Source organism: Symphodus melops (genome assembly GCF_947650265.1).
Source record: "Symphodus melops genome assembly, chromosome: 5".
Lineage (NCBI taxonomy): Eukaryota > Metazoa > Chordata > Actinopteri > Labriformes > Labridae > Symphodus > Symphodus melops.
In genome coordinates this window covers 16,535,522-16,548,943 of record NC_136695.1, presented here as the reverse complement: position 1 = coordinate 16,548,943, position 13,422 = coordinate 16,535,522, and the positions used below count along the sequence as shown (strand labels likewise).

Below are 13,422 nucleotides of genomic sequence, written 5' to 3'. Positions count from 1 at the left end.
ACAAATGCCAAATGTAAGACGAGTTTTCGTAAAAATCCCTGAAAGTAGCCCCTCATTGCAACTTAAAGGGGAAATATTATGACAAATCCACTTGTGTTTTTTGATATATATTTGGGTAACTTAAACGTCTTCTGACCCACATAATGTGAAATAAACCCATTTAGTACTTTGTTTCTGAACTGCAGGGAGGGCTCATTGGATGTAAAGAGACACACGCTCCAAAATGGAACAATCTGAGAGAGCTGCTTTATACAGCGTCACAAACCTCCTCTATTGCTTTATTTTTTTTAACCACATCACAGCACAGATGTTTTATTTACTGTAGACCACAGGGGACTGTTTTAAAAGGTGAAAAGGGGTATAATACGTCCTCTTTAACTTACATTATTTTCCATTATCTTAAGGTTGACTTTTTGTAAAGAGGGTAACATAATAGGAGGCCCAGTAGCATCAAAGGTCGTGTTTCAAGTCAAGGACATTGTGATTAAACCTGTTGTTAAAGCAGATAGAAATAGAGGCTTTCTCTCTTGTGTTATAAAGATGATGTTACATTGTCAAGTGCTTTTAAGTGCAGGATTAATTAATTCAAAAAGGATGTGAATAAGCATGTGAATAATGGACAAATACCCTCACAATGCGTCGCATCACTCCGCTCTGTTAGCTATATCTTAATATTTAAATTTAAAACAATTCACAGTATAAATCTGGCTTGTGCTACAGTCAGCACTCTTTTTCACCACCTTTTTCCATCCAGACAAACACATCTGACCTGTTTAGAATTTTCTTTAAGTGGATGTGTTCTTCTAAAGGAAATCACAGCCAGCAGGATGACAAGATAAGCAGTTATGTAATTATGATAAATGAAACAATAAAAGGGTGTGTGTGTGTGTGCGCATGCACGCGTGTATGTGTGTCCGCACGCACGTGTGTGCGTCCGTGAAACTGCACCTACAATATTGACCCACATCCAATATCTCACATTAGTCTGAGGTGGGAGGTTTTTGCTGTAGATTTCCTTTTGTAATCATATTTTAAATGCAGTGACTGAGTCTATTTTCATAATTGTTCTGAGAGTAGGTGCACAAAGAAGATGTTCTAGGTCGTGAGATCAAGGGAAGATGCTGAAATGTTATTTTTATATCATGTGTTGCCCATGTTTGTGAGAAAAAGATAAAAAGAGGAGATGCAGGATGTATGTAAGAACTTATAGCAGTTAGCTGAGGTTCAGATAGTCTTTGTTTTTGCTCCATTACACTGTATTTATTTATCTATTTGACTTGACTTTTTTAATTTTCTCTTTGATGTTTGGTGTCTGTTTCATACAATAAACAGACACACAATTACTGTGTGTTGATAGTCCTCTGTCTTGTTTGTTTACCCCTGGTTAGTGATCAGTTTGAATTCATGTTACTCCATCTTCTCTCCTCTACTTCTTGTAGCCGACCAGTTTGTGTGTCGCACTGAGGCCATAGCAGACATCGTTATCCTTGTGGATGGCTCCTGGAGTATTGGTCGCCTCAACTTCCGTCTGGTCCGCATGTTCTTGGAAAACCTGGTCAATGCCTTTGATGTTGGCATAGATAAGACGAGGATAGGTAGGTCACTGCTACTTGAGCAGATGGCTAACACCATGGGTATAAATACTGGTTTCTGATGTTTGAATAATGTATTTATAGCCTGAATCCAGCTACATTGCTCATATCTGCCCACGAATTCGGATGTTTTTTGTTGCAATTATTTCAGGCTAAGTATAAATGAATCATACAAAGAGATCTTTATTTTGTGTTTTAGGTCTGGCTCAGTACAGTGGGGATCCCCGGGTAGAGTGGCATCTAAATGCTTTTTACACTAAAGACGCTGTTATTGATGCCGTCAAGAACCTGCCATACAAGGGAGGAAACACCCTCACAGGTGATGGATGTCCACGATACGACCTTTTTTTGGTTTTCAACACCTAACCTTTCTCCTTCTCTCCTATTAGATTCTTGAATGTTCATTCTCTGTGCTTTCCAAATGCTGTTAAAGTTTACTACCTCCACATCTAACTCTATACCTCTTGTTTTCTTATGCTTACTTATCTGGCTTCTAAATCTTTCCAATTAACCTGCTGCCTCTTATTGTGGCTTTTTTCATCCCTCTTCTCCTTAAACTCCCCTTTTTTGCTGTCTCTCTTTCTCAAGGCCTTGCATTGACTTATATCTTGGAGAACTGCTTCAAGCCTGAATCTGGCTCACGGGTCGGGATACCTAAGATTGGGATCCTCATCACAGACGGGAAGTCACAGGATGACGTCATACCATCTGCAGGGAGCCTTAGAAATGCTGGAGTTGAGCTGTTTGCAATTGGTGAGAACACATCAACACCATCGTGAAGAAAGTTCTTTTGATCCTTTTGTTCTCACTCATCTAACACTACCTAAATGCTTACAGTCGGTCATCTGCCCTTACCTTCTCAGGTGTGAAGAATGCTGACGAGAATGAGTTGCGCTCCATCGCCTCAGAGCCCCACAACAGTCACGTCTACAATGTGGCTGACTTTAACATCATGAGCTCTATAGTGGAGGGACTGACCCAAACTGTGTGTGAACAAGTGGTGCAGCAAGACAAGGACATAAAGCAGAGTAAGGATGGTGTGACAGGGAGAGAGAGTGGAAAGTCTGCAGTTTTGTGGAAACATACTTAATAAATCTGATAAGCATTTTTATGCAAACATAGGCAAGTAAAATTGAAGTCAACAAAGTGTGATTACATCAGCTCTTCCTGGTGTGTTTTTAAATGGCTGAAATATAAAAAAATATTCAAATAAAATAGCTTCAGAAGCCAGAGATGGGTTAGGGTTATAGTTAATGCTAAGTTAAAGTTTGTTGTTTTGGTTTCATAGAAAGCCTAATAGAAATGATAACCATTACTTATTATTGTCATTGAATGTTGGTTTTTCCACTTCAGGTGACTTCAGGTCATCTGATGATGTCTTTTTTCCGTTACCTTTTTGTCTGCATTTGTTTCTTCAGAGAAAATACCAGAGACGACGGGGCCACCGTTTGACCTGGTGACATCACAGGTTACGGCACGAAGCTTTCAGATTTCATGGAGCCACGCCCCCGGAAATGTAGAAAAATACAGAGTGGTTTATTACCTTGCTGCGGGAGGACAACCAGAGGAGGTACTGTTTACTGTGAGGGAATTCTGTGGAGAAAACTATTGAAGTTATTGTCATGAAATAGTGTTTTTCCATCACTAAACTCAGAAAACAATTCATTACACACAAATGCATAACTTTAGATTAAAGTTTAATTAAATTAATAAATGTACATGTCACTGCAAGCAGTAAAAACACTTAAGAGTTCACTGATAAACAAAAGCTTAAAAAACACAAAATATGCTGAGGTTTTTAAGTAAGTTTAGCCTGGGCTACTCTCTGTTTCTCGACTTTATCTGGGGTTTTAAAGCAAATATTTGGTCCGTTTTTCCCCATGAAATGCTTGTGGTGATATTCTAATATTCCTCTCTGCGGCTACCATCCCTCCATTCAGAATTTCCCAGAACGTCCATACAGGTAATGAAGGCTCGCTTGAAATGATACTCTGGCTGATCCAGGCACCTGCCGGTTTTTTTCCAGAACATTTGACCACAGAAACCTTTAAATCTTTTGCTCAGCTGGGTTTACAGGGACCAGATGGTCTGGAGCCGAATGTCAGGAGAACCTTCCAGCTGGCTCAGCACAGACCTAATCTGTATCACAACTGTCAACCGTTCAGATCAGGGAGAAAAAATATTATTTTGCTTTGGACATTTGTGCTTTCTCCCAATCAATAAATCGACTCTTTTCTCCTCTTCTACCATTCTCTTTCAATCTCCCTATGCGGCACGGCCTTCCTCTCGCTTCCTCTCTTCTATTTTTCATTTCCATCTTCCCCCATCTATTGCCCCAATTTCCATTTTCCCTGCCATTCTTTGTGCCCTAACTCCTCCCTCTTCTCCCATCCATTTCCCCACCCCGTATTTCTTTTCTGTCCCTTTCATCTGTCTTTCCCGACTCTCTCTCTGTCTCCCTCTTTGTCTGACTTATGCGCCCACATCCCAGGTAGTGGTGGACGGCAAAGAGACTTCAGTGGTGTTACAGCATCTGAGCTCTCTCACTGAGTACCAGCTTGCTGTGTTTGCCGTGTACACAAACGATGCAAGTGAAGCTCTGAGAGGATCAGAAACAACCTGTAAGTTTAATGTTTCACACATGCCTAACATACTCTGAAAACCTTATACAAATGCTAATACTGTATGATACCAGCATCCAGGAAGCCCACACAGTGGTTGTAACGCTAACACTCAAATATGTTCTCTTAATTTAAAAGCAACTGAGAGGACATTTATATGATCCCTTCCTGATTGAACTGTCTGCTTTCTCTGTCGCTGTGTGGTCTTGTGTGCAGTGGCCCTTCCCACAGTGACAGGCCTCCAGCTGTTTGATGTGACTCACAGCACCATGAAAGCAAGATGGGACAGCGTGGACAGAGTCTCTGGCTACATGCTGCTGTATGCACCGCTGACAGCAGATGGGGGAGACGTAGACGAAAAGGAGGTAGGGAAAGACAGAAAATGAGAAGAAAAGAACACATTTGTTGGATAAGTATTGCCTAATTGGGTTTGTAATTTCCATAGTGTTTTATTGCTGATTTGTGGGTGTTTGTGCATCTTGTCTGCAGGTCAGAGTTTCAGATGCAGTGACAGAGCTGGAGCTGGATGGGTTGATCCCTCACACTGAATACACTGTGACTGTTTATGCGATGTATGGAGAGGAAGCCGGTGACCCTGTAACAAACCAGGAAACTACATGTAAGAAAATCAACATTCGTTCATACACATATATTTTCATTCTACATCGTTGGTACCATAACCCTCACCTATTGTATATTTAGTGTATTTAAAAGCTCTAAATTTGAAAGGTATAAACTCCAAAAGCTAAAAAGCCAGACAACATCCAAGCACACGCAACATTTTGCTCTCACGGTCTCTGTCCTCGTAGTACCACTGAGCCCACCCAGAAACCTTCAACTCTCTGACATCACTCACAACTCCGCCCACATCAGCTGGGACCCAGTGCCCACAGAAGTTAAAGGTTACCGTGTTGTGTGGATCAAGACAGATGGACTCGTTGAGAAGGAGGTACTGCAACCAATTGAGTTCAATTTTTGTATGTGTTCATGTTATAACTTAACAGCATTTCTATCTGTGAGTGTCTATGTCTGGATGAGATGAGACAGAAGGAAGGATTGAAAAAAGAGGAAAATAATTGTTGTTGATTGTTGTTTTTCTGAGAAGGTCAAACTAAAATGAGTATTGAACAGTGATCATCCTTGAAAAGTAACAAGTATTGCATTTACACAGACATGATGGTATGAGCTAAAAAAGTGTGTGTGTCTGTGTTTGTGTCACTGCATTAGCTGGAATGCTTGAATGAATGGCTAATAAAATCACAGTTTCATAAAGTTGATATAGTAAAACAAATCTATTTATTTCTATTGCATTTTTGTAATAATACATATTTCATGTTGATATGTCAAGTGTCCACGTGTGTTTGTTTGCAGGTGGACGTGACCTCAGGGAACACTTTTGACCTAATTGGTTTATCATCTCTGATGGAGTACTCAGTGGCTGTATTTGCCTTATATGATGAGGGCCAGTCAGAGCCGCTCACAGATGGATTCACAACCAGTAAGAAACTGACTTTCATGACTGTGATGATGCATTAGAATAAACAGTGCTTAATTAGTAAGAAAATTATTTTTCGGACACATTGCACACCATAAGTTTGAAAATGAACAGAAGTAGCTGACATATGTTGTCTCCATAGAACATAGCTAAGTGCATTTTTTTACATTTATTGTTCAATTTCCTTTCCAAATTGGTGATTTTCTACGTCCTTTTCCAATCTCTGATTAAGACATTTTGCCTCAATTTCTTGAAATTAGATGTATCCGTACCCTCAGGGGGCAGAATATTTCTCTCTTAGGGCCAAACACTGTTGAATTTTATTACCTTTAGTGGTCCTTCTGCTCTGTTGGCTTCCTGCCCATCTCATTTACACCTCAGCATAATAGCAGAGTAACATTAAAAGGTCATTTCGCTGTCCCTTACTATTCTGTCATGCTAACAGATATTGATTTGTTGAAATATCCCTTTAAGAAACAATCACTTGGGCTCCAGTGCAGAGTCAGCAGAAAGAAATATTTCTGGCCAGCAACTTTTAAACTTACTGACATTAAAGGGCCAAGTTGATTTTTATTTGTCTACTGGCAAACTTTGTTCAATGGAGCAGCTTTAAAAGAGGTTAATGAACAAACACAAGTGAGTCAGCAGTTTCTGAGTGGACAAGCAGGAAATGGTGACGGTCCTGCGTGAATAAAGTTGAGCTCTGGTATTGTACAAACATGTTGTTGAAATGTAAAATAATGTCCAAGAAACAGAAATAAGAAACGGTTATACTTACTTCTAGTTTAGTAAGCGTATCATCGTAGTACATGTATTTAAAGCGCCTGTGAGGATTTTCAGATGATTATGAAACATTAAGAAAATAATATTGATGTTTCTTTATAACCCACATAAGCAAACCAGACCATCAGCAGTCAGACTTAGTATTCATATGGAGTCAGTTGTTAATGTATGTTACCATTTCTGCTAGCTCAGCATTGTATGTAATGATTAACCACATACTGCCGAAAACCTTTTTACTGACAATTTCTCGATGAGAATAAAGAGAGAAGGATGGGTTTTTTTGTAACCCTATGTACACATGGTGAGGACATAATTAGCAAAGAGATTAGAGGTTGTCCACAGGGGGGCGCCAAAATGGACTCAAACCAAAGGTCCTCATGAGGGCTTCAACTCTCACCTTTTTACCACACACATCTAGATGCTTCCGACACTTTTTGCAATCAGAAGGGATGTTGATTTTCATATTTTGCGAATATAAGCATTTATAACAATAAAAATTTAAACCGCACAGCAAATTTTCAGGGTCTCATTAAAGTATGTTGAAATAGGAACCCTGAAAATGCAAAAATTGGTATTCCTATTGGATTTTAACGATGGGTGCCAGAGGATTTTTTCGTAGGTCTTTGTCATGCATGCAGGAAAAAAACCTATGCGGAGGCATTTTGGAAAAATTAAAAAAGGGGTGCGCCAAGACATCAAAGTTTGTTGGCACGCCGTGGCCACAGCCTTTAACAAAATAACGTGCAGAGCACAAGCTGAGATCTTCAACATGTCTAGAAATAATTGATGCTGAGTTTGCAATGATTGGATGTACAAGTTGTTTCAAATAGGTGACCTGTGAAACGCGAATTAGAGCCATTTTTTTAGCTTTCAAAAAACTATGACAGACTTCCTGTAATGTTTTGACTATGGATGTAAGAGGGTAGGTCCTGACTTGGTTAATGAGTGTAAAAATTGTCATGCATGTAGAACTAAAAACATCATACAACAATATTATGCCCCTCAAAAACCCCCTTCCCTTTGAGACGTGTCTGTATCAGGAAAGCGTTAGATGTAGATGTTTGATCTTGAAACAGTAGTATGGCATTGGCCACGGTATTAGGACGGTCTACAATCCTTTTGAGGAGTATACAGTGTACTTTGTAGCTGTATTAGCAAAATTGTTGCTAATTTAGAAGCATTAACTTTCTGTTATCAACAGATGGCGCCGTGAGTAATACAGACATTTTTAGAATGGATGTATTCAGGAAAGAGACCCTGTATCATACATGACAAATTTGGTAAATTTTGAATTCTGCATGGCAGACTTATGAGCAATTTACTGTTCAAAAATGTGCAAAAAGAACCTTCCAAGTTTAAACACACGCCATGACCACGCCCTTTGATGAAATAACCTGCAGAGCACAATGTAATAGTTCAACATGTCTGGAACACTGAGTTTGCGTCAAACGCTTTCGGACAAGCTCCTGTCAACATTACAGCCAAGAAATCAGGGGGTCTTTTTTAGGTCTGGGCATGATTGACATGTAAAAACATTGTCATTTGTGTAGTCAAAAAAAACAAAAACAAAAAAAAAACAATTGCGCGTCGACAAAAGGGGCGCCCTAGAGCCATTTTGTGAACTTTTTTTTACGAAAATACAAAAATATAAAATTTTTCACCAGTCCCTATGACCTTGAACATTTTAATCAGTTTTTGTTCAAGTTCAAGTTCGGGCCCTAAAAATCTTGTTCTAGTTATATGACAATCAGGAATAAGTTTCTTAAACCAGAACAGTAAGTATTTCATACAGAGTTTAATGGGAAAGGTTTATGACTTAAGGGGAATTCAAATATTCAAAATGGAATTAACAGTTAAGCAAAAGGCAATATAAATATGTAATTAAATGCACACAAAAAAACCTCTCTTCCTTTCAGCTCCTGTTCCTGGTCCTTTAAACCTGCGCTCCAGTGATGTCAACACAGACAGCTTCGAGGTCAGCTGGGATCACTCAGCTAGTGACATCGTCCTCTACAGACTCTCCTGGGCGCCAATCACAGGTGGTGACACAAAAGAGGTAAATAAATGTGCGAATGTGTTTGTTTCAAAATACTTTTCTCAAAGATGTTTTTTAAGCTTGTCAAATTAGTTTGTAAAAACCATCCTTGTAACTCTTGTTGAAAAGTAAGTACAAGTTAAGTACAACTGTGTCTTCTCTTCCTTAAACTGGAAATTAAAACACCAATTTATAATTGAGCATCAAAAGATAGAAAACCAGCATGGTTTCTGCCAGGGGTCCAGTTTTATCTCTGTTTCCAGAGAGAGAAGTGGCTGCACTCCATGTGCCCAGATAACAGGGATCCTGTACTCCATAGACATGCACATAAGCTTAACTACACTACTGGTCGCTGGTAAAACCCCTGGCTAAACAGAGTATAAATAAAGGCTGAATAAATCTAGAAATTAATGGCTTGGGTGTTTTATTACCATGATCTGGGGTTTAGAGACAGCTGGGTGGAAGCGATAGAGCCCATAGGTTTGTAAAACAGTGTGCATTTGTGTGTGTATGTGTGTGTGTGTGTGTGTGTGTGTTTACTGAAAGCCATCAGAGCTGAAAATAACTCTCTTGAGAGTTGGAGAGGTGGGATGGTAATTCCACCAGAATAAAGAAAGTAATACATGCAGCTTTTCTCTGTCTCTCACCCACATACTCAACACATGTCCAACCACACACACACACACACACACACACACACACACACACACACACACACACACAGACCATCCGCCACTGTCTGCTCTCCATTACACATCCGAGAGGAGATTACACATAATACAATCAAACAGCCATGCAGGCATCGATACACAAACAGAGAAAACGATTACTCAGATTAAAATTTAACAATAATCTATGAGATCCTTTTTATGCATCATGCATCTTTTGTTTTCCTGTCTTGCTTATATGTTTTTGAAGTAGGTTTGGGGTCTTTTTTCACTCTTTATCAGTCGATAGAATGTATGCACCTTTTATCCAGGCAAAATGCTGCAGACAATGATATCAGATAAGGAGATATGTTTCACTAAATGAAGGGAAATCTAATCCGAAGAGAATGAATCACTAAAGATGCACTTGCTCTGGTGAAAGCACAAACGGCCGCCCCCACTGGTGAAATTTGCATGCAACTATGCCCCAGAGGGCTCTGAAAGAGGCAAATTCTTGCACATAATACAGTTATCGAGCCATCCACAGTAAATTCCAATTTCACAGTCGCTCTCTATGGACGCAAGCTGTACTTTTGATGACCTCTTTGTATTTACTTTGGTCAGATTCCTTTCTGTGTTGTACAAATTACAGTGGACATTTGGAAACCTTCAGCAGAAGTTGATCCAACTGTCTGTGTTGTTCATTTAAGGCAGCTCATTTCTGAAAACCTCACGTTATGATGATCTTCCAGTGGCTTTATTTACATCCTTTTCTGTTTAACATTGCATAGTACACTTAAGTGCTGCATACTCTGATTATATTTATTGCTATGATAGCAGATTTATTTTACAGTGAATTCCCCACAAGTTTGTTTTCATATACTGCAGCTATCTGAATTATGCACCACTGTTTCCTGCTGGTTTTATGACTGAAATAACGAGCACTGAGGTGATTTGTTTTTTTTTGTTTTTTTTAGCAGCTCTGTCTACTAAAGCTCATTGATTGCCTTGATTCTGAACGTCTGCTATTTCACTGACACTATAAATACTTGTGTCAGACTGCTCAAAGTTTCTTCACATATTTTTGTTATTATTGCAAATAAAGTTATAACTACTGTAATACATGTAAAACACAGTAGTGTGGGATGAACTGTTGACAGGATTGTTTGAAACCACCCAGCAAACATGTACAGTTGGGGCCCATATGGGCCTCAGTTGGGCTGGTTGGGCTTTGTATGAGCATGGTTTTAGAGTGGACTTCATTGTTGGGCCCCACATGGGCATTAGGTGGGCAGTAGACCCTGTCAACACACCAATGCGGGGCCCATGTGGGTCAGATATGGGCTGGTGAATGGGCCATCGTTAATTTTGTCCGGGGGTTCCATGGTGGCCCCATGTGGGCAAGCCCAGATGGGCTCAAGGTGGGCATGACATAGGCCCTAGCTTAGACCATAATAATAATGGTTACTACCCTTATGGGTACCATCAGGGACCCATAATAATCCCACATGGGGCCAGCTAGTTTGGGCCCCAGATGGGAGAAACCCGGGTTGCCCATGTGGGTCTAAGCTAGGGCCTATGTAATGCCCACCTTGAGCCCATCTGGGCTTGCCCACCATGGAACCCCCGGACAGAATTGACCAGGACCCAGCTGGGCTCATTCACCAGCCCATGTCTGACCCAGATGGGCCCCGCATGGGTGTGTTGACTGGGAAAGGACCTTACTCTTTGTCTGTTAACATTACAAAAGAGCAGGTAAAAAGATCAGGCTCATAGTTAGCCATAGCTAACCCTAACCCTAACCCTAACCCTAGGTTTACAAAAAGTTTGGTAAAAGACCTTACTTACTGCTATCTGGGTGTGATTATGGACTCAGACCTGAAATTCAACAACCACATTAAGGTGGTAACAAAAATCAGCTTACTTCCATCTGAGAAATATTCCAAGAATCAAAGGTTTTCTGACCAAACAGGATTCAGAGAAACTTGTTCATGCTTTTATTTTCAGCAGGCTGGATTATTGTAATAGTGTGTTTACAGGCCTCAGTAAAAAAAATCAGTCCGACAGCTGCAATTGGTCCAAAACGCTGCAGCCAGAGTCCTTACCAATACAATGAGGGTGGAGCACATTACACCTGTGCTTCAATCACTGCACTGGCTGCCTGTGTGCCAGAGGAATCAACTTTAAAATCTCACTACTGGTCTATAAAGCATTGAATGATCTTGGACTTAAATACATTACTATTTTTACATTACTTCTACTTGTAAAATATATAAAAAATCCAGACCACTTAGATCCTCAGGAAGAGGTTTACTCAGTGTCGCCAGAGTCAGAAGCAAACAAGGTGAAGCAGCTTTTAGTCACTACACTCAAAATGATCAAACAGAAAACATTCTCACATAATGTTGTTCAGTTTGAATTGAGTTTAATTGTACTTGACAAATCAGCACATATATTTGGCCATTTAAAAATACAGACAGAAATGGTAACATTCTTAAGGAATAGAATTATTTGATTTAAGAGGACATTGTAGAAAGTCACTTGTAACATTAATGTTTTTCTTGTGCAGGTGATCTTGAGTGGAAGTGATAACAGATACAGCCTGAGGGACCTGAGTCCCTTCACTGAATATGAAGTTATGTTAACGGCCATATTCAGCGATGAATCTGAGAGTGACACCGCCTCTGTTATAGACACCACATGTAAGTGACATTTCAGTGATTTGCAGAATATGTAGCTGTGTTGGAATTGACCTGGGCATTGGTTGTGTTTCTCTTATCTACCGGTAGTCAATAGGCTACAACACTTTTCCAGATATAAGATTAATGAGGGAAAGGAATATAATGCATTAAGGTTTTAAACGTATGCCAGTGTCTGCAGAGAATACCAGACGAGTCTGTTCACAGAAACCCTTTGAATGAGCTCCTCTGCAGCATTTTGTTTATCGTTGTTTATAGCAGATGAACCAATTATACTTTACAAACAATAATGTTTTATATGTGACTGTCGAATTACCTCTTGTTCTTGAAACAGGGAGTTGTTGATAAGTGCTTTATCATGTTAACATATTAATGTTGTCTGTATTTCACCAGTGGCCGAGACAACAACTATTGCTACCACAACCACAGGTAAGAAGTGTTGTTGTGAAAGTATCAACAGTATGATTCCCTAAATATTGTACAAGTCAACAGTTTAATAGTGGTCCGTTTTGCTTTCAATGACTTGCTTTAAATAAATGAAAAAGACTGGACATAAATGTAAATGTATTTCGTCATCATTTTAAAATCTTCAGAGGGTTTCTATTTGTCCATTGGGAAGCCAGAGTTAAAACGATACATGATATTGGAGATACTCTCCAGGTGTGCAGACAGGCCAAGTTTTAATTATGACTGAAGCTAAAGCATCGCTCCAGAGAGGCCAATACCACTGAAATGTGAAAAGCTATATCAGTTTACACTGCATGCTCATGAGGCCCGAGTGCAACCAAAGTTCCAGAAAGATCCCCGGGAACAGTTTTGTCTTTGTTGCTCATTTAGTTTCAAGAAGCAAAACAGGAATTACTGAGTCCTTAAAAATGCTCCACACTGACTGATCTGACGATGGCTGATGAATGCAAAACTACAACACTGTTTAAATTCTCAAGCAGAGTTCGCTTTATGTACAACTTCTGGAAGATCTCTTTGTGAGAATAAAGTTGGCATTAACTCAAGACTGTAGTTCAAACATAATCATCTCAAACTCCACACGGTGGTCTTCTTTTGTTGTGCTTTTGTGTGAGAGTCAAGCTTCAGCTGATAAAATCAGCTTCTCTACTCACAGGTCTGAAAGCTAAAAAAGCAACATGTCTGTTTGACTTAAGTCTCTGCATACTATGCTACACACTTTAAACCAGACACAGCACATCTGCTCTGTTTAGAGGAGCTCCTGTGGAATACACAAAAGCGGTTAACTAAAAGATCACCAGTAAGCTGAAAAAGCAACTTGCTGGTGGTCTAAACCTGCAGTATGTATGAATCCTACATTCAGACTTATATCAACTCCGGGCTGCTTGGACGTTACTTTGTTTATATCAAGACTGATGAAACAAGAATCAAACTAAACAACTGCTTTGTTTCAAAATCAAAATAGTATTTTTGGGGTTTTAGAAAAAGCTGTATGGAGGCCTGATTTTCCTGCAACTTTATTTTTATCAACCAGCCCATCTCAGCTGTCAGAGCACATTGGTACATTGACAGACACTTTTTTGATT

At 39.7% G+C, this 13,422-nt stretch overlaps 1 protein-coding gene across 2 annotated transcripts in view; it reads left to right on the top strand.

The window, feature by feature from the left end:
• Positions 1 to 13,422, top strand: part of col14a1a (collagen, type XIV, alpha 1a) — a 114,857-nt gene that overhangs the window by 35,289 nt on the left and 66,146 nt on the right. For both annotated transcript variants that reach the window (XM_079343187.1, XM_079343188.1), the window contains exons 6-18: positions 1,440 to 1,595; positions 1,792 to 1,911; positions 2,181 to 2,345; positions 2,456 to 2,620; positions 3,011 to 3,162; positions 4,084 to 4,213; positions 4,430 to 4,578; positions 4,703 to 4,832; positions 5,023 to 5,162; positions 5,585 to 5,711; positions 8,408 to 8,547; positions 11,743 to 11,875; positions 12,266 to 12,301. In XM_079343187.1, the coding sequence (XP_079199313.1) occupies positions 1,440 to 1,595; positions 1,792 to 1,911; positions 2,181 to 2,345; positions 2,456 to 2,620; positions 3,011 to 3,162; positions 4,084 to 4,213; positions 4,430 to 4,578; positions 4,703 to 4,832; positions 5,023 to 5,162; positions 5,585 to 5,711; positions 8,408 to 8,547; positions 11,743 to 11,875; positions 12,266 to 12,301 (1,743 nt within the window). The remainder of the gene's footprint in view (positions 1 to 1,439; positions 1,596 to 1,791; positions 1,912 to 2,180; positions 2,346 to 2,455; positions 2,621 to 3,010; positions 3,163 to 4,083; positions 4,214 to 4,429; positions 4,579 to 4,702; positions 4,833 to 5,022; positions 5,163 to 5,584; positions 5,712 to 8,407; positions 8,548 to 11,742; positions 11,876 to 12,265; positions 12,302 to 13,422) is intronic.